General features: G+C 46.9%; 1 protein-coding gene across 1 annotated transcript in view; it reads right to left on the reverse strand.

Moving 5' to 3' along the window:
- Positions 1 to 1,764: 1,764 nt before the first annotated feature.
- The window catches only part of LOC149342872 (neuropeptide receptor 15-like), a 39,794-nt gene continuing 16,475 nt past the window's right edge, over positions 1,765 to 25,083 (reverse strand). Inside the window, exons 3-5 of the mRNA XM_089542250.1 lie at positions 7,777 to 8,023; positions 4,428 to 4,601; positions 1,765 to 3,466 (exon numbers count right to left, since the gene is read on the reverse strand). Of these exons, the coding sequence (XP_089398376.1) occupies positions 3,164 to 3,466; positions 4,428 to 4,601; positions 7,777 to 8,023 (724 nt within the window). The 3' untranslated portion in view covers positions 1,765 to 3,163. The remainder of the gene's footprint in view (positions 3,467 to 4,427; positions 4,602 to 7,776; positions 8,024 to 25,083) is intronic.

Below are 25,083 nucleotides of genomic sequence, written 5' to 3' on the forward strand. Positions count from 1 at the left end.
ACTCCACCTCATTTTTATTCTTCTAGTTATTTCCCTCTCATGATCCGGATCAGCTGTCACTACTGTAGCATTATCAAGCACGCTTGATGTCGTGTTATCAAGCACGCGTGCTGATGCATAGCATGAGCAGGATGGTTCACACGTGTCGCACTCGCGTCTCATGAACAGTCATGTGACCTTTGCTGTGTCGTCATAAAGCCAGTAACACCAAGCAATAAACGTTCATTCTTTGTTCTACCCACCGGCTACGTTCCGTTACTGCAGTGGCGACGAGGATGGGATTCGAACCCACGCGACGTAGAGAAGGTAAGCGTAGCAGGTGGTGGCAGAAAGTTATGTGGGCGGTTGAGATTAAGAAGTTTGCGGGGTTATGTTGGCCGCAGCTGGCGAAGGACAAGGTTAATTTGAGAGACACGGGGGAGCCCTTTGCCTTGCAGTGGGTAGTCAGGATGATGATGATGATGATGATGATGATTTTACTTCACTGTAGCTTTTAGTTATTAGCAAAAAACAGGCAGGAGCCCGGCAACAGCTTTCGCCGAGTTGAGCACGCTAAGCTGCATAGCAAGTTAAACACTTGGGTAATATTTAACTGAGCCCCCGAAGACACCTCGTCTTGTGTATTGAGGTTCCTCCTGAGCAGATTCAGTTGTCGATTCTAGACAGCAACGTGTCGACACCTCTATCGTGCAGCTCACAAAATCGGAACACTAACGATTTAGCTAACAACACAGCAGCGTCAAATCGAGCAGGAAGTTTTGGAAACAGCTGGACGTGCGACCGAAACATGAAGCACCCGTGAAAAAGAGGACAGTTGCCAGTCTCTTATACTTCCAATATTATAATACCAGGCACGATCCCCGTCAATTCTTTTTTTTTTCTAGACTCAGCTAGCTCCGGCCATTAGCTTGTGCTGGAATTCCTCTTCACAGGTGGGGCGCAAAGAAAGTGTAACAATAGTGCCGATCTGGGAGCTGTGCATGGAAGCGCGTAATGGCTTCGCACAGGAAGAAGCCACCGGTGGAAGTCAGTGAAGCGAGAGCGATGGGATCCATGGTCGCAGACCGGAAGTAATTGCTGTGGATGCGGCGTCATAGAGACGATGCATGTGAACGTAAACAAGGCCTTCGGTGTATGACAGTTATGCGTGTACTATGCTCACGTCTGAACTCCCAGAACCTAAAATTAGCCAAAGCCATTTATCAGTGTCATCCTCACAGTTTTGTTTCACTGCGGTAGTATGACAACAAGTGATAACAATCAACTCTCTTCTGAGTAGTAGCTGGTATTTAGTGTCATCGAGGCACTGAGAAAGAAAGCCACCATTTTGCCACCGCTTTTGCTGGGTTCATAAGTTTGATTTCATAGAAAAAGTAGCGTGAGCCAAAGATAATGAGTACGGAGAACCTAAATAGTGCATTCGTTTCCGGACAGAAATGTTATCCGCACGAAACTACATATAAAGTAAATGCGATGCCAGCATTGAAATATTTGCGCTAACGTTCTGACCTAAAAGTATTCGCTCCGCCCTTCAATTATTTCTTAGCTAGACTCATTTTTGAATCTCTGCCTAGCAATTATTGCGTAATGGTGTACTCTATTAGCTAACTACCTTAGTAACTTCGGCTTTTCGGCACGTTGAGCAATCTATTCCAAATACAGTGGCACGCACAAAAACAGGCGAGACTCAAAGAAAGCAACTTTTTATTAGAAACTTCACTCCACTGAATGCAAATCATTTCACCTGTATATGTTATTGCAATATTTTTAATATAACTTACCCAAAACAAGCGCAAGCAGCATGTGCAGAAAAGGAGGGGGGACCGTCGGAAGCTTGTGTACAGCGCATTGTAAAATGCATTTTTTTTCTGTATATGACGAATGAGACGGGCCACTCAAAGCGCACAGAAAGGGATCACCAAGAATTTTACAGTCAACAGCGGGAAGCAGTAACAAGAAGTCGCATGCTCTTGTTCGAACAATTCTGTTTTAACTTTGACTCACATAGAAAGCACATGCCCTGATTCGAGCTATAATCGAGTCTTTCTTGATGGGCGTCAGACAATTTAAAAACACAGCCGCCATGTTCATCCAGCGCTTCGGGGAATCCCCATCGGTGGAGAAAATTTGTAACAAGGAAGTAATTGCTCATTAGCGTCTCCTCAAGCACCGGCACAAAGCTATAAAGGGAAAGCTGTAGGGCTTTCACAGAAACTTCGTAGTTGGAGAGAAATTATTCCAGGTACAGGAACTTAGTCATATGGCTGCGCCTCGATACAAGGTAGTGAGTAATTACCACCGAATTTTCTGCGAAGGCGGTGCAGCTTTCTTTTGGAGCCGGAAGGCTCAGCTTGGGTGGACGCAAATGAGTAATTACTCCCTTATTACAAATCTACTCCACATCAGGGGAATTCTCTAACCATTGAACTAATTAACAGCGTTCTCATTTCAAGTTCTTAATCACTTCGCTCTGGCCCTACCATCTTCTAACCGTCTTGGTTAGCTTAGTTGGTAAAGCGACTGCCTCGACACGGAGGTGTTCCCGGTTTCGATCCTCAGGCCAAGACAATTTTTTCTTAAACTTCAAGCTTTCCTTGAAAATTGTATAGCTTTCGTTTGTAGCCTCATGGCTGCGCCTTGGGGGATGCTTATCAGTAAGTGCACACCCTTATTATGTGTCTTATTAGGATAGGCGACGACCGGTTGAAAAGCTTGTCTATCTCACCCTCATCCGGTGGTCTCAAGTTCCAAGCACCGTACATAAGTCACAAGCGTAGTGCCGAAGTGAAACAACCGCTGAGTTTCACTGGCACAAAAGTCACGTCACTGAATATTGACTACAGTGACCATGTCCCTTTTTTCACAGCTGGCCCGCATGAAGCACACACAATCCTTTAAACGTCATTTCTGTTGAGTAAGTTGGTGGTGATGATGTCTAGTCTTCACGGCGTATCAAGAGGAAAATAAGCTTGCTTGAGCATTAGCACCTGCCGCAGCAGTGTCTTTCGCGGTACTCCACGGAACGTCCCCACGAAAGGTGGCGAACGTCAGTCGCTCCCCGGTGGCGCTCTGCGTCACTCCATCCGCAGAATGACGTGCTTGGTGACGTATGCACTTTTCGTCACACCCACACCGGTCGTTTGCGGACCGCGCTGCGTAGACGTCACACCTGCGTCAGTGACGTCTTGCAAGACTGGCCACCGACGCCGCCTCGGATGATGGGCGACGAGGACCAGCGCCTGGCGTCGCTCTTCTTGTTGGATGACGTCATACCGGATCCCCTCACCGCTCGCCTTCTGCGCAAGCCCAGGATGGCGAGAAACTTGGCGCGGAACTTGTGGCTGAAGACGCTGTAGAGCAGTGGGTTGCACGCTGAAGATGTGTAGGCCATCAGGTTCACGAAGATGAGGTACGTCCAAGTCTCCTCGAAACGTCGCCCGGAAAGCGTGTTGTACAGCAGAAGCACCTGCATATTACCATATGGGTTTGTAGTTTGCCAGCGTCCGTATTTGTCTCCTTTTCTCGTGTTCATTACGTTGTACTGTACCGCGCATAGGCGCCAGGCGACAGACTTGGTACCATGGGAGTTGCATGTGCAGACACGTGTTTTCGGCACGTGGTGTTTCATTCGCTATTGCTGCGAGCATTTCTTCAAATTCATTACTGGTGCTATCAGCTACGTCACAGACAATAACAAATTGAGTACCACTTTCAGCACATGCAACTTACATGGTCCCTTAGGTTGAGATATCATAGTCCGTCTCACATCTCCATTAAGGGGCACCACACACGTGGCAAAATGATTTAAATAATGTGAATTAACATTACGCGTGACTGTTACAAACAGCTGGTACGAAGTGCGTGTCAAGCCTATTACTATCAAATCACTAGCGTTGGTAGAAACAGTCAATTATGAGCGCAGCAGGCATCGCAGTCAGGCATCGGTTGTGCATCCGCCTATAAGCTCTACCATAGTCCGCTAACCTCCGTCACTAGGTGCCACGACAGTCAGCACTGGGGATCAACGCACATAAATACACTTTTTCTTAAACGGGCTGGCGTAGTAACACCTATGCGCTGGCCCAAACTTCAGTGGCGCTGAAGTGAAAGCTACGATTGTCGCCATCTGATCGGGAGCGCTGCTATTCCTACGCTGTGTATCGCAATAATTGGGAACGAAAGGGAACACTGAGCACGTCAAAACACGTGGATTGATACGAATGTTTCTTCTCCAAGTCACACAAAAATGAAAAGCAACCGCATTTTCACCACCCCGTGAAACATTTGAAGCACGAATTATTCAGGGACAAATTCTTGATACCAACCCTAATCCCCCCACCCTAGTGACGGCACTGATTCTCCTCCACTTTCCAGTCTAGTGCCAGTTATACACGATACAAAGGATAGTGCACTAGAATGTGTCGTACCTGATGTGGCGAGAAGCTGATGAAGTAGACAGTCACTCCGGCCACCAACATCTTGATCACTCCTCGGCGAGCCTTCACCGAGCGTGCGTACTTCTCGCGGCCGACAGCAGGCGCCATCGAGCGGAAGGACTCGGCACTGAACAGTCGTCGGCCCACGATGGTGTACAACACGCACTGTCGAAGGAGGAAGAAAATGCGAGCTGTGAGAAACAAAGTAAAGCCCCCAACGAACCCTTATTTTAAAGCCAATAGGCGCAGAGGCTACTTAATAAAACTCTTTCTTGGTTATCCTATCATTTGAGCCAAAAAACTTGCTAGAACTGAATCTAGCTCTTATGACTAAGCTTAACTTGCTCTGTAAATTCATTGCCATAAGATAACGATTTTTTAAAAAAATTCTCATTATGCCAAGTGCGAGTTCTTTCCGTCCTTAGGCACAAATATATAACAACAAACAAAGTTTGGTTTTTCAATTCACTCTGAGCTCTTTTTGAAATCCCTGTGAGTGACATCAGTGCTTGAAGCACTGTAGGAAGCAAAGATGGTGATATCATGCATCGTTGTGTCACTTTGTGCTGTTAAGACACTTTTCGGCGTTTTCTCATATCGGGAGCCCCACGTATCGAAACGAACAAATTTACATACTTCAATAAGAAAACAGTCAATCGCTTCATTGCTAGTCTCGAGAGCAAGCGTTGCTGGAAATTGGTGCGGCATTGAATTCTAGACGAAGATCGAGTGGTATACACTACTTACCCTCCCGGCAGTATATTGTCTGTACACTACTGTTTGTACAATGGTCACCCTGCTTATATGAGTGGCATTTAATTTTCCTTCTGAGTGCACATGAAACACACAAAAAACTCTCATCGTGTCATATTTCAGTATAGTCCAATTTAATTTTGATAGCAATGCAAGTCCGCGAAAAGGCAGCTAATGATATTTTGTAAGTTGCAGCGGCTCAAGCGATTGAAGCTCTCATTTTAACAGACACCGAGCTTGAGATATTTCGGCTAATCGGTTTGGTTTTGAACTATTTTATTCATGAATAAGGCAGTAGCATAGAACCAAATTTAAATTTCTTAACGTTTTAAGCAAATTTTAAAGTGGAATTTGAGTTACGTCCTCGATATGCATTTCTATGAACATGTTGAGGAAGCGCTGCAGTTGCTTTACAAATTTGAAATTCCGAAATACTTAAATGTTGCCTTTCAGCAATTTCGTGCATCAACTGAACTAAAGGTATACGCTGAAGTTATACTTCGAGGCTGAATAAATGTTGCCTTTCAGCAATTTCATGCATCAACTGAACTAAATGTATACGCTGAAGTTATACTTCCAGGCTCAATAAATGTTAGTGTTTTTGTACATTTAAATGCAACAGGTTCATCACTATGTTAAGTCGACGAGGGTATTCAAGGGGGCGGGGACTCTACTGAGCCTTCAGCTACCGTTCTTCCGTCAATGACCACACAACAGAAAACGCCAGGGGTCGATCTGCTAAGCGAAGCAAAGAAAGCGGAACGATGAACAGTGGCCACTTTCCTCGGGCATCCGTGAGCACCAGCAGCACCGTAGTCGTAGCAGCCCCAGACACACAAGTGCCGTATATCTTGAAGCCAACTGGTGCTCTTATGACGCATTGCTTCCTTAGCAGTGTAACGCTCAGTGCACAAAGGCAGCTTTGGCAGTGCCGGCTGTATAGTCTTTGGCCAGCACATAACGAGAAGCATGAACACAAATCAGGTTAATCAAAACGAGATTGAGCACTCAGGCTCAATCTTGTCTTAATCTCTGCCGGTTCTTCCCCGCCAGTACCCTACAAGAGTGGGAGCGAGACCTGCCGATCTACCAGAAAGAAAGCATGAAATTAGATTAAGGACGACGCTCACCGGAAAGCAATAGGGGTACCAATATAAGATAGATAACGGAGCGTGTACAAGATAGCAAACTTCGGCAATCATACCTTAGAAGATATTAGGAGAAGGAAATAACATAGCCGGAGCGTGAGGAGGCCTATGTAATGCGGAGAGTAGACGACTGAAGGTCCTTCCAGATTGCTGAATGGATTCCTGAGGAAATGAACCGCTGCCGGGAGCAGCAGAAAGTCAGGTGGGCAGATGATGAGATTAGGGTGTTTGCCGGGACACAGAGGCCGTTGGGGCCGCTGAGCAAGGTTAATTGGAGGTCAGTGGCAGAAGCTTCCGTTCAACATCGATGTAAACTGGCTGATCGCGATAATGATGGTGGTGGTGATGATTATGATATTCCTAATTCCAGTCTGTAGCGCCAAGATATAAAGCATCAATGAAACAATATCCAGAAAATAGGGTTTGGCTATTTTTTTTTTTTTTTGCGAAATCGGAAAGACAAGATTGTTTTACTTGGTGCCACTTCGCAAACGCTGTGCCTTTCCTCGTTTTTTTTTTCTTCGGCAATGGTGGTAATCAGCAATCACTGAACAAACCACGGAACCATTAGAGGAGAACCAAAGCCATGGCCGAGTAATGTTACACACGGAATTGGCACGGCTCTAACACCAAAACTTCGAAACAACAATAACTTCGAAATTACAATGAGCCGTAGCAAAAGGGCGTTTCTCAGTTGCACATGAAATATTCCTCCTTGTTTTAAATCTTCCTCATCTGTCACAGCTTTGCCGGCCGGCGCGCTTGGCCATCGCATGAATGCAGGCCAATCGAAAACGAAACTTGTGTTTCGTTTCTCCCCAGCGTGCTGTATAAGTGAACCTTGCGCCATCGTCATTTATATGAACCTTTATATGAACCCACTCGCTCATCGAATATTTACAAAGCAACATTTTCTGCACGCCACGATGCGCAAAAATAGACCCTGCGGTCGTAGGCATGCACTCTCGTTGCCGCCTACATTTCTGCCTTGCACTCTCTAGGGGCCTGCAAAGCCAGCTCTGTCGTGCGGAATGTTTCCGTGCTCGATGGGCTGCCGTTTACCCGGGCACTCTTTCGTGTCACGGGGCAGCCTTTCGTGTACTTTCCAGTCCCAGCACACGCACAGCCACAGGCTTTTACCGAAGTCCCTTCGTATTTCATTTCGTAAGAACATCGAATGCCGATACCACGGCAACAACGTCGAGTTCTGCGCGGGCACGCCAATGCAGCGCGTTGAATAAGAGGCGTGACGTCAATGACGCATCTTTTCCGGTCTGCAATTCTGCTGGATACGAACGTCATCGACCGCCTTTGCACCTATGATGCATCGCCTCCTGCATGCATCGCTGTTCCTTACGGCTTCGATGCTGATTCTGCTCATACGCGCAGTTCACTGTGGACTATAGCGTTAAATGTCGCCGCATTAGGAGACGGGTTACCTGCACGACGAGCGGTAGCAGGTAGAAGAGCAGGAACTCGGTGTACTTGAAGAGCACGAACGCTTGGAAAGACGGGAAGTTCATGATGCAGGGCGCGAACCCCGGCTTCGCCACCTGGATCTCGTGGTAAACCAGGTTGGGCGTCGCCAGAAGCGCGGACAGCGGCCACAGGGCGCCGATGACCAGCCGCACACGCTTGCGGCAGCAGAGCAGGTGGGCCCGCATCGGGTGCACGATGGCCACGTATCTGCGGGGGAGGAGGGGGGGGGGGGGTGAGACATTAGACACCTCAATCCAGAGGGTTTGCGAGCTGTATTAACTTTTGATACGTCACGTAAGTTCCAAAGCCGCTATTTTGAACAAACTAGTAGAACAGCCGGAGTCATGTGGGATGTTTTGCAAGTCCCGTTTATTACAAATGTGGAACGTGGTTTGTAACATTGAACTTCCAATATTTGGTTTGGTTTGGTTTATGGGGTTTAACGTCCCAAAGCGACTAAGGCTATGAGAGACGCCGTAGTGGAGGGCTCCGGAAATTTCGACCACCTGGGGTTCTTTAACGTGCACTGCCATCGCACAGTACACGGGCCTCGAATTTCTCCTCCAAAGAAATTCAGCCGCCTATTTGAGTGTTGGCTATAATAGAGGCGGTAGTTGAGGTCCTCGGGTGAATTTAGATCTCCTTTCTGTTAGCCTGCATTTCAATTTTCTGTTAGCCTGCATTTCTAAAGGTGCGCTCTTTTCTGCGCCTTTTCTAGTGTCGCAATTATTTCTGCGTGATACACTTCCCCTTAAAGGATGGTTTTTAAAAAAAAGGAATCGAGCGGCCAGGTCTCTTTTTGGTAGGCACATTGTTTTACGCGCCTTATGAAACCCAATCCTGTGCACCGAGCTTGAAGTTTCTTTGTTCTATTGGAGTAAAAAATATCTGGTAACGATCTGAGAGCACTTGGCTTGCATGTAATTTTTTTGTCCTTCAGTAGTATTTTCTGATAGCAGGACACAAAAAAATACTTTCTTAGTACTAGAGGCGACAAGGATTTTGACCTTGTACCTTTCTTACAGACCTCCCTTACTGCCTCTCTCTGAGCTAACCTGAAGCCGTGACACTCTCTGCCGACTGATAGATGTTGAGTGGTGACGAGTTCACTTTGATGACCGAGTAGCACAGCAAGTCACAAAACAAGCCCAGGAAGCTAAACTAGTGGTAAAGGAATTTAATGATGATTTTAAAGATGACTACTGTGTTAGTGCTTGCGGAATCAATGGGTCAAAAAATGGTTGCACAGCGAAGAACATAGCATCGAAGTAACTTTTAATGTAGACTAATTTAACTCAAAACAATATTTTTAGTTACAATGGTGCCATTACGTTTAAAACCAGACGAGACAAGAGGGGAATTATTTTGTGTATTTTTTATTACTGCGTTGAAATATACTGAACCAAACTTAGGCAAGCGCATTAGACAGTTCTGATTTTATACAGAAATGCAAACCAAAAGTTGGCTTTAAATCTGTTATCGAGAGAAAAATTAGTTTTAATAACAGATTAGTTTTAGCTGTGCTAAATAGTTTCAGTTGAGTAGAAAGGCTGCAAATTACGGAAATAAATGCAATGAACAAGTATCCACTCTCTCTATAGGTATAGGAGATCGTAGGAACAAGCCCTAAAGTACTATCGGGGACAAAAGTGGTATACTCCACGCGCCGGGAGCCGGAGCAACTGAAAACTGCATTGCAACACCATCTACAGGCGGCACCTGGGATCGAGACAGCCAATGCGTGACCTTTATTGTCACCAGGCATGTCGTTTGGTTCGTTTCAATGTTTCGTGCTTTAGCGCGCCAAAATGCCGCAGTTTTCCGTTGTTTTGGCTCCGCCCGCTTGGAGTACACCACTTTTGTCCCCGATAGTACATGGGAAGGACAGGGCTTACCTGTCTCCTTAATGCGCTATTATATTGCAAAGCACATCGGCTTTATTGCATTTCACCTCCGCCAAAATGCTGACGAGATTCAATCCGAACGCCACATCTACTAAGCCATCGCGGCGGGTATCACGAATTCCTGATTCATCGTAGCCAGTTATTCAAAATTAATCAACAGGAGTCAAGTATTTGCCCCTCTCTCTCAATGCCAGAACATAACTCTACCTTCTCAAAACAGTTTAGAGAGCGTTTCCCATTCGCTTCTCACGAACCGGACACAGCACACGCCATGCAAACCTACGTTCCTTAAGGACGCTGTAATTTACTGACAGCAGTCTTAACATGCGCTTGATCTCATGAGTTGATCCCAGAGCTTAGGTTAGGTAAAGAACGATTAAGCTGTACAAAGTCTGAAACTTCGTTAACGCGGAAAAAACGTTGAGAATCCACAGAAACCGTAACGAACACTAAGTCGGCAGCTGCTGTAAATGTTTAGAATATCGCTGCGATAATTTTATCTTTCATATTGACTCTATTTGGGTTGCAAAGCGCGTTCCACTTTCGAAAACCCACCATAACTTCCTTTTTCTTCCGCCCGCAAGATGAATAGGCACGTCAAAAGCAGCTCCTAAACCGCAGTAATCAGTGCGGATTCCGCGTATGAAGAGAACCACTAACGGCTCCCGCTGTAAAAATAATCGCAGAGGCGCCTGCGCTGTGTATAGTGAGTGGCAGATTCAGAAAACGTTGAGATTAACGTCCGCGGCGACTGCGCTCGTTAGCATGCTTTTCTTCATTCAGGTCATTTTCATGGTCAGCACTTGTACAGAAAATAAACCGCTCACTGTGCAAGTATTTTTTCTCTGTAAACTACGACTCAATGTTCGCGCGAAGCGCGATCCGAGTAAGTACAGAAACTAAGTTTTCCCTCCTCATCCGAGTACAGCGCTTGCTTCAAGTGTAAACCGCGCGCAAACCAGGCTCCGCAAAGCCTTCCAAAAGAGGAAAGTTATTCCGCTTTTTCTACGCTTTTCCTTTCATGAGCAACGAGCGACAAAAGGTCTTCTTCTTTGGTCCAAGAGCGGAGTGTGTGCTTTTCTTCTCTGTGTATGCGGCTCACCGGTCAGCGTTTCACTTCAAGAAAAGCGCGCGAAAACACTGTTTGCTGCTTCTTTTCATCTACGCCAACCCTTATCGCCTTTCGGCCTTTCCCCCTTTTCTCCTCTTCCCACTCGGGTCTTTTGGAGATGCATCAGAAGGAAGGGCGCCCAGAATCCGTCTCCCTCCCTGACTGCCGGAGCGAGCAGCAAACACTCGTGGTGTCCGGGGCAATGAAATCGAAATGTCCGAGACGCTCGGCGAAGCGCGTGATGCCACACTGTCGCCGAAATGAGTATTTACAGAGAGCGGCGCCATAGAGGAGACGATATGATTGCGAAACGGTCCGCTACTATAACTCTCGCGCCTCGCGAGGCGGAGGCAGTTGAGATGACTGGCGTTTCCTTTGACCTTGGACGCAGAAGCGGCGAATGCTTTCCCAGTGACGCGCTTCGGAGCATACGGTTTCAACGTCCCCGCTGTCATGAAAGCGTGACACTGGTTGGCGCGGCTTTTGGAAACTTAGCTGCGGAGCGAGACATTGAAACTTGAGCTCTAAGTTCCACTAATGATAGGATGAGAGGTTGCGATCTCGGGTGGTCTTTAAAACTTGTTATACAAAATGCGGAAGCAAACGCTTAAAAAGTATAATGCGGGGATTCACCCTAAATTTGAGTTTTATAAGGCTTATCCGCTAAGACATCGCCCAACAAAACTATTTCATTATGCAGAAAAAAGGGGCTGTTGTCATTTGGCTTCTTGAGCGCAGTAATATGCACAAGAACAAGCAGTGTCAATTTTTTCGTGAAATTGTTTGTAACCGCTGCTGAAAAGCGTTCAGCCTATTCTTTTTTGTTACCGAGATACCAAACTGTCCTTATATTCTAATAATGTGGCAGCATGTGATCCAAAAACTTTGTGCAGGAATGACTTTCTTTAGCCCATGTAAGCAGCCGAAACATATCTATAAATTACGTCTCGACTTCACTCACGGTGCCCCTTAAGGTTTGGTGTTACGTCTACATGTTTGCAGGCACCAGACGCATCGTTGTGAATGACGCCCCACGAACGAAATGCTATGCTGTTTTGACTCGTTAAGGAAGAGAACAATGTCGAATAGCTAACCGTGAAAGGAACGATGTGCTGCAATCGTAAAAACACTGTTTTTATGGTGTATGCTGAGTGAGTGCTTCTTTAGCCTGCTTACGCCACGTAATGACAGGACTGCGACTCAGTAAAATAGAAAATCAGATCACTCCAGGTATTCCTCCTTCATTTTGGCACTCTTTTTTTTCTGCCGGCAAATTCAGCGCCTTCTGACTTTGATTCCCTCAAGTACACGAGTATATAAAACACTATAGGAGGCACGTTAAGCACTGCATCCCTTGAATGAGGACGTAAGCCATCTTTACATCGATATACGGCTAAAGGCGAGCTGTAGTATAAAGTCTTTGATAAGGTTTGTTCCCTCGACTCCGCAGAAGTAAAGCTCCTTCTCTTACTGATTGCTGAGGATGAACTATTCTGATGCAAAGCGGGAGTATATCACTCCAGCTACTGTTATTTATAAGTCACGGTCAACTAGGGAATGCATGAGGGGCTGGGAGAAATAAATCTAAACAGAAAGCTTTAAACCACATAAAATATGAGGAGAGCTTTCTCAGGAAGGCAGGAAATTCTTATTGATTTGCATTCACTGCGAACATCGAAAAACGGCTTTCGCGTTAGAACCGTGAAAGAGGTTTACGCACTAATGAACACTGAGGAAATGCGGAAGAGAACTCCGGTTAAAGAACAAACGAGCAAAAAATCACCTCCACTTTCTTCCTTATTCGTTTCAACATCGATAAAACCAAAAACTCACAACGGCTGCATCGTTGCCTTCTTTAGTTCGGTAATACTTCACGCAAGAATTTTCTGGCGGTCAAACAAGTGACGACGAGTAATTAGCTCCTTCGACTTACGTGACTTCTACATTTCTTTATATGCAGCTGCAGGGGACGGATGAGGCTAGGTGGAAACACGGGGGCAATTGTGAGAGAACGGACGCATGTTTGCATCCAAGACCTTTCTTTAGGCTGCCATCGTCCATTCTGCGCCTCAGGGTGATTACAAAGGCGCGTTTGTACATAGCGCTGCTAGGTCTCGGTCTCGCTTCGGGGCACTAGAAGCGCAGGCCGAGTATATGGGCTTGATGAGAATAGCTGGCTACTTCAAAGCGCTCCCGGGCATTGCCTCGCCGTACTGCGGCTAGTTGTTGCCTTAGAGAGCTCGAGGAACTGCGACGCCATGAGCGAAGCGTTAAGAGTGGACGCGGAAGGCGAAGGGCATCATCGCACTGCAAAATAAAAGCAATGACCACAGGAAGAATAACAAGAAGCTCTCAGTAGCGGTTCGAACGTTCATTTTGTGAGATTAGGTGTAGGAAACGGCGCGACTTTGGTTGCGTCTGGCCGACCGTCCTTGCAATACAATCTCCTTTCATTTTTTTTTTCTTCTAGTCTCTTGGCGACGCCTGGAATAACTTGCCTGGATATGCACGGTCGGAAATGCAACCGGTCGCGTATAGTTTGAGCATCGTCTACCTCAGTGGGAGCCTGGTAACCACCATTCGCAAACTGGCTAAAGGGATATGAAACTTGGGCTCGTCTCTTGCGTTTATCTGAGCATGTGTTGGGTCGACGGTGGCCCTTGGTAACCAGAAACGTGGGCACGTGTCACGTTTCTTTGCATGAACAGGTACCGTGTTGTGGAAGGCTCCCGTCTATGCAACATGAAACATATGCACCTCTGTCTCTGTGCGGCGTACAGTATATTCCTGAACAGAGAGTTTAGCGTTTCTTTTTCTTGCATAGTTTTGTGGGGCGCGTTCTTAATGCTGCCAAATTTGTGGAGCGCTGAGTACAGTTCTGTACATAAATCATATTTTGAGTTTACTGAGATTTCCAAACTGACTGCTCCGTGGCGGAATTCGGTCCTTTAAGAAAAATGACGGGCGGTTTAGCGCCTTGAGGCCAAATGCGAATTAGGTGCACAAGCAATTTGGTTTTCCCTTCGGTTCCAGTGTTGTTTCGAGGCTCCGTTTTCAAGGGCAAGCATGCTTCAGACAAAGAACAGCGAAATCGATGAGTGTGGCCTTCGTGCTGTCGCGCTAAAACTGCAAGGCACACCTAAGCTCCGCCTGAAGGGCAAGACGCCAGAGCGTTTATGAGCCAATGCCAATTTGCGCCGAATTGGTCATTCCCTATTTTGCAGTTCAGGATGGCTGGGAGTCCTTATACCGCTCCTGGCGCAAAGGAGCAGCGGTTAAGCGATGCGCCACTGCTCTGCAATGTCAGGTGCTGCCACCGGTAGGGCTTGTGAGACCCAGGTTGCTCTTACCGAGCAACCTCTCGCGACCAGTCATTAAATGTACTGCCATATGCCACGGTGGGCAGGTTGCTAAGCATGTATGGAGCGTACAAACCGACAACGGCGAAATCAGCGAGTGAGAGCTCTCGTGCTAGCTAACTAAGCAGCATTCGAGTGTAGTCGAGTGGTCGTCGATAGAGTTAGATGCTTCGCATCTTTGGCTGTGCTGAGTGAAAACATTATTGCGCTTTTTAGCCAGGTTAAGATATACTTACTCTTTACTTTGCAAAGTTTTTTGTGTTTTTTATTTTCCCTTTTTTGGCTATTTGTTCAAAGTAAATATATAAGCCTAGTGTTTACGCTCTGACGCGTAGTGCGCTGATTTTCTTAAAATCATATACGGTGAAGATTGAGCTCGTTCTTGCGTCATAACGGCGCAACTGTTTTGGGAGATTCCTGCTATAAAATAAAGAAGGTTTTTCTGGACGCTAAGTGAATATTCAGGACTCCATTAAGTCGCTTAACATGTTACCTCTTTTTTTTAGTGTTTTTCACGTTTTTAGTTTATGAATGGCAGATTGTTTTTTGTTCGAGTAATGTTCATCAGAGTGAGGAAGGGCCCCTTGTCGTCTTTGAAATGAGACCTTGTTTATTCCAGTTGCGGAAAAACACTTCATCCCAACTCTCCAAATTTCAGCCATATTCGCAAAGCGTGGCCCTTCGTCATCATACTATAATATAACTATCTCAAGTGCCCCACAGTGCCATTAACTAAAACATCAGCCGCGTCCACATTCAGGGCGAGCATGTAAGGCGTTATGAGGGCACCGCGCGGCCTTCGCTCTGAGCCGAAAAGAAGACGAAGCGTCCATGGGGCACGTGAGGAGTGTTAGGGTTACTGAGGACATCATCATCATCTTCTTCTTCTTCTTCCAGCTGTCTATAAGGCTAACTCTAGAGTTGCGGCATTGATGAGCTCCGTATAGTATTTTTCGCCGCCAAAGGCTCACGTCTACTACTGATGTCTCCGTCGTTTCCATCATCATCAAGAAAGAAAATGGCCTCTAACATCTCTGGGGAGAAATGAAATCCGATCTCAGGATTCACGTTCTATCCAGTGCAGAACAGGGCAAAAAAAAATTGGCTGTGGTTTAGCTCTGGTTAAACCTATAGGATTGCGAAAGCATCATCTGCACGTAGCCATATATTGTTCCGTGAGCTACATTGCCCCCAGTCTCGCCGTTTCGCGTGCTCTCGCACTCCCATACTGCGCATGCGCGAAGAGCAAGTGACGTCACTACGCACAGCTGACGTGCCTCGCCGCGCGCGCTCGCTCGCCTTCCTTTCCTTAAAATGATCGGCGTGTGAAACGTTGACAACGCCAACGCCAATGATCACAATGAACGCCGATGGCCTGTGGCTTCAGCGCCGCGTTTCTGGCACAGCCTTGTCAATGCCTACAGCTCACATATCTCTCTCATCACCCCACGTACCTGTAAGCAGGATTCAGGCGTCCACTCACTCAGGGAACCATTATGCGCATTTCCTTTCCTTAAAAACGCGCTCTCATGAACGCGCGCGCATGAACGCCCCACGCAACGCAACAACAACGGAGCGAGTTGGTCGCCCATAATCTACAGCTGGTATGACGTCACAGCGGCAGTAGCGCCACAGGTGCGCGGCGCAGCGTAACTGCAGCCGGGCTATCTGAAGGAGCGAGTTGGTCACCCATATTCACTCTGCTGAAGGTCAAACGTTACTGCGGCCGGGTCACGCGAAGGCTTGAAAGTGCGAGTATTATTGATTCAGCAATAAAAGACCAAGAAAAGATGCCTCTTGTACAGCGATATAAAAGGGTGAAGCAGTCTGTTGATGACAAGCAGAATAAAATTTGCTGTAGGTTTAGACAGCTGTATGTTAGTCTTCCTCACTCTTCATCCCAGGTCTGTGTGCGCTGTTTGAACCTACGCCATGAAATACCAACTAGGCAAACAAATGACTCTACTCAGAATAAAAATTCATTTAACCTTTGGCTTTGTCCGGCGTCCTTGTCCTGTAATTTTTTTGCCTTAGTGTAGTTGTAATGCTTCTGCAATCTCGTCCTTGGGTTGCCGTTGTTTACCTCCGCAGAAACTCTGACGCGTACCCGCTATAGGGATCGACAAGTGTTTGGTCGCTGGGTTATTTTTTGCTGATTCTACGGCCAAACGACCCAAGCCGTTTAAGGAATAACAAAAGTAACAAATATTCCAAGGACCGAACGATGGTCTGTTTCCAATCATGGTTATGCGCCATTTTAGCTGAGGTCGACAACGGCGAACAAGAGACGAGATCTCACGAAGCATTTCATTTCTACTTCTTGCCGTCGCCTCGCTCAGCCCCCTTGCTTTTCACATGTAGCGTTACCAGGCGTAGCGAACAAATGTTCGACGAAAAGGGAGAAAATCTATCGAAGTCGAGTGACCAAAAAGAAAAGCGCTCTTTCAAAATGAAATACCGGAACGAGTTGCGTGTTGTTCCAATCACTCATGAAGGAAGGAAAGTGTTTGAAATCTCCAACTGCCTGCAATGAAAAATTGCCTTTCGACGTTTTACGTATTGCGAGTCTCTGTCGGCCCTCATTCTACCCAAAAGCTCACTTAAAGCGACGGCAGTAAAAGAGGAACCAAGTTAGCACTTTCTGCAGGGCGTGTCCACCATCTGGTACGTGCGACGGGCTGCTAGTGGTTCACAACTACGTATTTATTGTTTTACCTTTTTTGCCTTGCTTCAGAGATAGCATACATGTTTATTCTTTTACTTTAATCAGAGTGCCCCGAAAGGCCCTCAGCGCTAGAGTATTTTATATGAAGGAACACAAAGACAACAATAGCGGGAAGCAATTAAGCTGCTGTGGATGAAGCGAAGAATCAGCGCGCAAACAATGTGGTAAGGAGCACATAAAAAATAGTACGGCTCAATCAGTATTGTCCGGCCTAAACAAAATAGCAAGCCACAAAACAAGACAACATTCAAATGAAAAGGTAAGGCACAATCTTTTGGTTTAGAGCAAAGCGTTAAAGTATGTAAGAGGGTAGAGTTTTAGAGATTAACTTGTATAGGAACGGTAACCTTCGCTTTTCGATGGCGAAAAATTCTAATCAACAACTCCATAAGTATTATATTTCCGGACATAAGTGCTTAATTTTTCTGAATACCGGACTTGCCATAATGGATGGGAAAGTGGGGAAAAGAAAAAAATATATGGCAAAATGGAAGTTTCCTCACCCTTTTAAGCATTCTTCTTTTGCGCACGACTTTTTCCCCACTCTTTCTGCTCCGTGAGAAGAGTGAAATCTCTTTTCAATACCCCTGGATAAATAATTCATCAGCCTACACGATGAATGAATACATTTGGTTGGCGAAGCACCCTTCAGAATTTAAGGAGACAGGGTGTGTTTTTGTTTTTCTCACGTAACGTTAACGCGTGTAGCAAAAGCTGCTACGAACGCGGCGGCGTGTGTTGTTTCGGAACATATGTATCGAGAATGCAAACGTGTGCCTGTGGATGAGTCGTCGTAAATGCATACGGAGGCAGTTCGTTCGACTATTTCATGCATTTTCGGTTGAATAACCGTAACAGTCACACTAAACTCACCTCGTAGCTTTTTCTCTTTTTTCTCTTAAACGTACGCCTTTGTTCTTTGATGGGTTAATTATCGCCGTGTCTTGCCGCACCAATCATCGTCACAATTCGCTTCTTTTTCAACTCCTCCCTGTATCTGTCTTCCTTCTTATATACGTGCGGTTGTAACACTTAAAAATTGGTAGTGTTTAGCTCTGATCAAACCTGGAGGATTGCGAAAGCAACGAGGAGAGAGAGAGAGAGAGAGGCGATGGAGAGCGCGCGGCAGCGGCGGCAGCCCCGGCGCGCTAGCTATGCGCCGCTACTGCGCATGCGCAATTGGCGAGTGCGGCGGCAGCACCTCAGAGTCACCCGCGCAGCGACAGCGGCGGCGCGCTAGCTGTGTGTAGTGTGACGTCACTGCTCCTCGCGCATGCGCAGTATGGCCTTTCCTCGGCTCCGCGAAATGGCTCGGCGTAGTGTTGCCTTGGCAACAAAAACCAGTGCCACAAGTTGGTGGGAGTGACCTCTGGTGCCTTCAGTTTGATAGTCGTAATTTAGGCACAAACCCATTCATGTCCAGCATTCTTGGACAAAGATTCTGAATATTTGAAAATTTTAATTTACTGTTATGAAAATATCGCGCATTTTCCGGATTTGGAGTAAAATCTTTCTTTTAAAGTTTTTTTATCACTCGCAGCGAGCAGTCAAGACTCCCATGGGAAAAACTAATGGAGAACGCTTTCATCGATAGCAGAAATATTAGCAGCAAAAAAATGCAAGCCTGTCGACGGGATGATCAGCGCATATATTGATTGATATAGTGAAATCTTACAATGTATGAAAAAAATGCATTCGTAAAATCTTTCCTATACAAAAATGTTTTTGTTAGATACGTTAGTGCCACGGGACAAAATTAAAGAAAAATGTTCGCTTCCTGCCTTGCCTTTGTCAGCGTCGCACCGCCATACTGTGCGGCACAAAATGATGACGTGCTCAAACTCTACATTGAACGTGTAGGTTTGTGCAGGCAATAATAAGCGCGGCGGGGAAGATGCTCTTTCTCGAGGGCTAAAAACAGCCAACAGTTAAAGTTACGAAGAACGTTCGACGGCTGCTTGCGCATCTTGTAAGGAACACAGACGTGAGCATTTCAATATCAGTATTGATGGCCATGATAATGTTCTCACCTCGCACATAGTTAGTTGCTGTCTTGGCTACGATAAACGCATGGGACATTTTCTTTCAGCAAATATTTGTTAGCAAGAATTAACTCCTTCCAATATACCTTCCTAGAAACATTGCTGATTAGATAAACCTTGATGATCATGCAATAACACTGAATTCCTTGTGATAGTTGGAGGCGCGGCTGCAATAATTAGTTAATTTCTGGGTGTTGATTTGCTCGTTGATTTGAACTGGTTTACTAATAATCTTTTATGCGCTTTGACGCAGTGACATCGCTCTGTTCTTGTACCCTAATTAGTAATTTAGTTGTTAGTTACCCCCATCCCGCTGTGTTTCACATTTATTTTTGCCGTTTTCATGTTATCGTACAAACGTGTGTGCCCACCTAGCATGCAGAATGCACAAGAACCCTTAATTTATAAATAAAGTAAAGTAAAAGAGACGAAAAGACAGCCGCAGGGAATTGGATCCGGACTTTATCCTTCACAAAGAGGATGGTGATAGTTCTCAGGGGGCAATATTAATAAAAGGCAAGCTTAGCAGGGGGCAATATTAATAAGAGGCAAGCTTAGCAGGGGGCGACAGAAATTCAGGCCGGCGAATGAAATTAAGTTTGCGGGGATGCGGTGGCTGCAGCTGGCAAAAAACAGGGTTAATTGAAGACACATAGGATAGGCCTTTGACCTGCAGAGGGCGTAGTCGGGCTGATGATGATGATGATGAATATTAACAGGCACAAGCTTTGTTCAGTGTAGTTAGTCATTATGGAAATGTCAAGGAGGCTGCGGAAAGCATTTCGAGCACAGTAAAAGGTTTAAGTTATAACGATCGTCCGCCTGAGCGACATCGGAAAGAAACTGTGTTCTAAGGCCGCATTCTATACGCTGTTCATTTTCCGTTGTTCATTTGGCGTCCATTCGGTCATCTGTCAGTGGTCACTCGGATATAATCGCGGCTTTCAAGCGTCTGGGGCAAGCGACCCTGCCACTGCGTGGTTGGAGAACGTACCTCACCAGTGACAGCCAGTGATCAGTTCCGGTCGCCTGCTGTTGACAGAGGTCTGTAATGCACCTCACCATTGGTTTCATATTGCATCTCATTTCAGCCAATGGTAATGTCCGGCCGCCAACCTCCCAATGGCTGGGCCACTGGCCCCAGACGATTGAAAACCGCCGGTATTTAAGAGTGACCACTGAAAGGGGACCAAGTGGGCGTAAAACGGACAGGGGAAAATTGACAGCTCATAGAATAAGCCACCTGGCTTATATACACCGCGTTTCACTACCTGACAATTTTCTGGTAGTTTGCGTCATCTAAAATTATTTCACGGCGTTCGTGCAACTATGAAAATAACATGCGACCGCAAAACATGCCAAGAATAGTGTGCTCCAGTGACTACTGTTATCAGTACTAAATAAAGCGATTTATATTAATCTTGCAAGTTACGGGAAAACCTGTTTACCGGTTCTACAGCAATCATGCTCTTGTTTTTCTCACGTTCCAGGGAGGCAAAGTCTAGCATCTTCTTCCTTTTTCTGATGGTCATCCTTTGTTGAAACCCACGCATATACGATCATTTAACGAAACTAGGCAGATGTTGCTGCAGCATTCGTCACTTTGCCGTCATTCCGCGTCTAATGCTTTGAACTATGCAATGCAAGGATATTGAGGTACTGTTATTTAAACAGCAGAACAACGTAGACAACGTAATAGCACTGGAAAACATGCACTATTCTTTAAAAACGCTTCCATTAGTATCGGTTCAATGGAATCACGCCAGCAACACTATCATGCACGACCAGCCAGAGCAAATCTGTGAATGAGTTATTTCTCACTGTAGTCCACAGTTGTATTGTCTGGCAACACTGTCTGCCCACATTCCAAGCTCTACAAAAGCAGCGCTGAAGTAACGTTAATCAACATCGCGTTAAAATCTTCTGCATAACTAATATCAAAAATGAAATTTCTTGCAAAGCAACAGGTGCAACAGGAGTCAGGCATCTAGCTTGCTAATTCTGGCGACATTCCAGTTCTGGCAACAAGGCAACATGCATAGAACTAATTCTGTACTGTCTGTAAAAAGTTCCCGTTGACAAAATAGCACATAATGTTAAATTCGTGGAAAGTAAAACATATCTCACAATCATAAGGGCTGTGAGTGTTGTTCACGTGGCGCACTCTGGCGGCGAGTTCACTCCATGCGTTGATGAACAGTTGTACGCACGGCGGAAGTCGTCGCTGCTCTGCACAGCCGCCCCCCAGTCGTTCCCGGCCGCCGTGCGCCTCCACTGGTCAATGCCGTCACTGCTGCCGCAGCTCTGCACCATCAAGTATGCGAAGAAAACCTGCGCACTCGACATCACGCGACCGTTGCCGAGCTGCAGCACTAGCTCTCTTTCGGCACCAACACTCTTCAGGAAGGCTCTGAAGGCGACACGCGCAGCCAGAACGTCCCGGAAACGTCCGAACCGGAAGTAATCTCGTCGGCCACCGAGGCATGCCTCGGCTGCAATTAGCTTCGTCCATGTGGCATCGGTGAGCCACTGCGCGGGGCCGTTGGTTGTGTTGGCCTCGTCCAGTAGCATGTCGAACAGGCAACGGCTCAGCCGAGGTCCCAGCCGTGTCAGCTGGAATGGGTCCACGTTGTCTTCGCTCAACGCTTGCGTTGCATTGAAGGCGAGCAAAGGGACGTACACAGTCCTTGGGTTCGGTTCGTACCAGCAGTCCGTGCTAAACACGGTGCGGCCCCAACGTTCCCGCGAAATGCGTGACAAGGCGTACAAGAAGGTGTACTCGTGGTACGCAGTGTAGGTTCCCAGACCCCATCGCGTGATTCTGACGTTAGGAATCCTGTCGGCGTACTCGCTGAGTGACGTGGTGTCATTGGTCCAGCTTGGGCCAATCAGTCTGATAGCGCTCGTCAAGATGGTATCGAGAATAATTGCCTTTGACTGTTTGTCGAGCAGCTGTGATTGCTCGACTTCATGCCTAAACTCGGTAACGACTCCGTTGACAAGTTCGACAAGGCTGGGCATATATTTCTGGAGAGATAGTTGGGCGAATACGGAAGCATAAGCGAGAGGATAGAGTGCTCTCTCTACCACACGAAGGCAAAGCCGCCACCGAGGCGGCGCCGTCCTGGTCTTGCCATATAAGAAGATGGTGAGTAAGTCTAGCAGTTTCGAATGAGGCATGAACGGAGAAACTTGAATCATGAGCCGAACAACGAGGTAATTCAGGACTGTGTGGGGTTCAGTTTCGGCGACGAGGTCTAAAACGGCGTGCGTCGTATTCGATGGCCAGATTAAGACGTCTGACGCCATATTGTAGAAAAAAGGCGCTTTTCGTCCTCGATGAAGTTCGCTGATAAAGTTCCGCAGGTCCAAGCGTGAGTCGACAGGAACGAGTTTTGCAGGGCCTCCATCATGCGTTCCCTCAGCAAGCCTCTCTAAATTGCTGGCAAATCTGGCTGCGGCGAGAACGTCTGCTGGTCGCATGTACTCCTTTGTCATTATTTTAATGGCCGAAAATAGCGCTTCTGTGTAAAGGCGGGCCACTTCACTGCTGTCGAGGCGACTGCTAGTGGACAGTAATTCGGGTGGTCCGATCGACATGACATCTTTCTTCGCACTGAACGGATGCGACGCAACCCTGACACTCAGCAGCGCCACAGTGCCAGTACCACGCAGGACTTTAGCAGCCGTCGTCCAAACAGAAATATTTCTCAGAGGCACACTGAAAGGGAAACCTTCTAGAGAGAACAGAAGTATCAGATCCTTGAGCGCGTGCCAACCATCATAGTCAATGCGCCTGACGTTCATGCATTCGTCGTGAAGATTCTTCAGAGGCTCAAAGACCTTGGGGCTTCGAGGTTCATCTTGTGCCGAGCTGTAAATTTTTTCTTCGAGGAAACTGACGAAATAATCGTCCGTTGATGTCGAATAATACGTGGCATCAGAAGTGAACCGGCTTGACCAACGCCTGCACACGAAGGCGAAGAAATCGTCGCATGGACTGATATCAGTCCAGGAGAGAAGGTCGCCCAGGTGCCGGGAATAACGAGCACAGTTCATAGTATCGCATGTTTCACTGTGTCTCTTCTTCGCAGTATAATTTTTCGGCTTAGTATAGAGCGTCAGAGATGGCCAGAATATATAGCACAGTCCCAGCGCTAGTCCAATGGCAAAGCATGCGGCAAAAAGATAGAAACCATGCTCCCTGCCCGTACGCGGGTTATCGTCGATGGTACGATTCCTTTGACGCCTACGAACAACAACGGGAGATTGATCTTGTGGAGTTGGGGCCGTGGTACTCTTCCTTTCGAGTGTGCCTCGCCTGCTGCTGTACGATGAGCCTTCTCTCTTTGGCGAACTGTCGTTCCTGTCTGATTCCGCCTTTTCCACTGGAAAATAAATCGCTGATCCGCCTTTAGAACCACTGAAAGGCAAGCTACTTTTTGAAACGTGACTACTAAGATGCGCTGTCTGATGTAGGCGGCCAATTGGTGTAGCAAACGGGGAGGCTGAAGATCCCACGGCGGTGTTCATTACGTATGCGCTATTTTTCTTGGTTAAGTGACGGGGGCTGACCTGTAAGTCCGGATGAATAGTCTTCGTTCGTTTCTTAAACTCGGCAAGTGAAAGCCGCGTACTCTCTGTCGTAGCACTCGACACTGACGTGCTGTCACCCGCAGCGCTTGACTCCCCGCTGGTTGAGGTACCATCTCCGAAATAACTAGCCTCATTTTCCTGGAAAACTCCAGGAGAGTAGCCATGTGGAGTCATGCCATGTGGAGCAGCCAGACCAGTGGGATCCCTCATCATCACCCGGGCGTCACTGGCGACTCTGAGAAAGCCTTCGTGTCCAGGAGGCGCCGTCGACATTGTTGAACTGGACTGCAGCGTAGGTGAGACCGAGTAACCGGTAGCAAACGACGGATTGCGAGCAGTTGGCGCTGCCGGCTCATGCTCAGAAGCCGAAGCGGCATTGCGTAGTCCGGCATTTCTGTCCGCCAGCGATTCGCGGGGATGAGGCTCCTGAGATAATCCGTCTGATCTCTTCGTGGATAAGGATATATCTCCCTGCTTAGAGAATTCTGAGGTCGACTTTATTCGCTCTTCTTTTGTGTTAACAGGCGTTTCAAAATTAAACGAATGTTGGCGTGCAGGTATCTCTGCGGGAGAGCTCGTATCGGTGGGTTTCTTTTGCGTTTGATCGTTAGGCGTTATTTTGTCAGCAGCAAATCCTCCTGGTTTGGTTTTCTGCCGAGTAGTAGCAAAGGGTGCTGTTGAAGGGCGTTTCCGCATATAAGGTACCATTTTTTCTTCTGAACTCCTGTCAGGAGCGATCAAAGTGTTCTTAGCGGGCTCCGCTATCTCAGATGGTATACTCTCCACAATATCAGACTCCGCTGCTGTACACACAGACGTATCTTCCTCTACAGAGATAAGATCTCGGCAAGATGTCCGGTTTACTTCAGATTTGGCATTCCTTTGCAAATCGGCTTCGCTCTGAGGCATTGTGCTCGGCAGGCTCTGTCGTCTTTGCTTAAATATCCTCTCAATTTCTTTCGAATCTTTCAAGCGCTCTTTTTCTCGTTTTGGTAAAGATGAGACACCCTCCTGAGCCAAGAATGGCGTGGTATCAACGTTGGAAACTTTATGACGGGTCGCTGGTCTCGGCTTACCAGGATTGCGAAGCAGGTGGCTCTCGGTAAACATGTGCGGCTCCGGTTGCGGGTCGCTGGAGCTGCTCGAAGTCGGTTTAGTTGAACTTGAGGTACTGCCTGTGACGTCACTGGGCACGTTCCGCTGATTCCTACCAGACATCTTGCACACTGCTTCAAAACTTGCCACCAACTCTTTAGCGATTGACACGGCTTCCCTGGAAGACTGTAGGCCTACGGCGCACACAATGGCTGCGTCTCTTTTGAGCTTCTTCTTCTTAGCTTCGATGAGCTCATAGTCTTCCTTTTCCTTTCGCATCAGAGGAAAAACGTTTGTTCATGGGGTGCAAAAGTTAAAGACGGGAGGGAGGGACAGAGTGTGGCTAAGTAGGAAAACAAGAGGCTATTTAGAGCGAATAGTATAGATCGGATTATCAAAAGGGATACCTGCAGATGCGAACAATGTGAGTGAGTT

This window comes from Amblyomma mixtum, chromosome 5 (assembly GCF_055824585.1).
Source record: "Amblyomma mixtum isolate Tamu chromosome 5, ASM5582458v1, whole genome shotgun sequence".
Taxonomy (NCBI): domain Eukaryota; kingdom Metazoa; phylum Arthropoda; class Arachnida; order Ixodida; family Ixodidae; genus Amblyomma; species Amblyomma mixtum.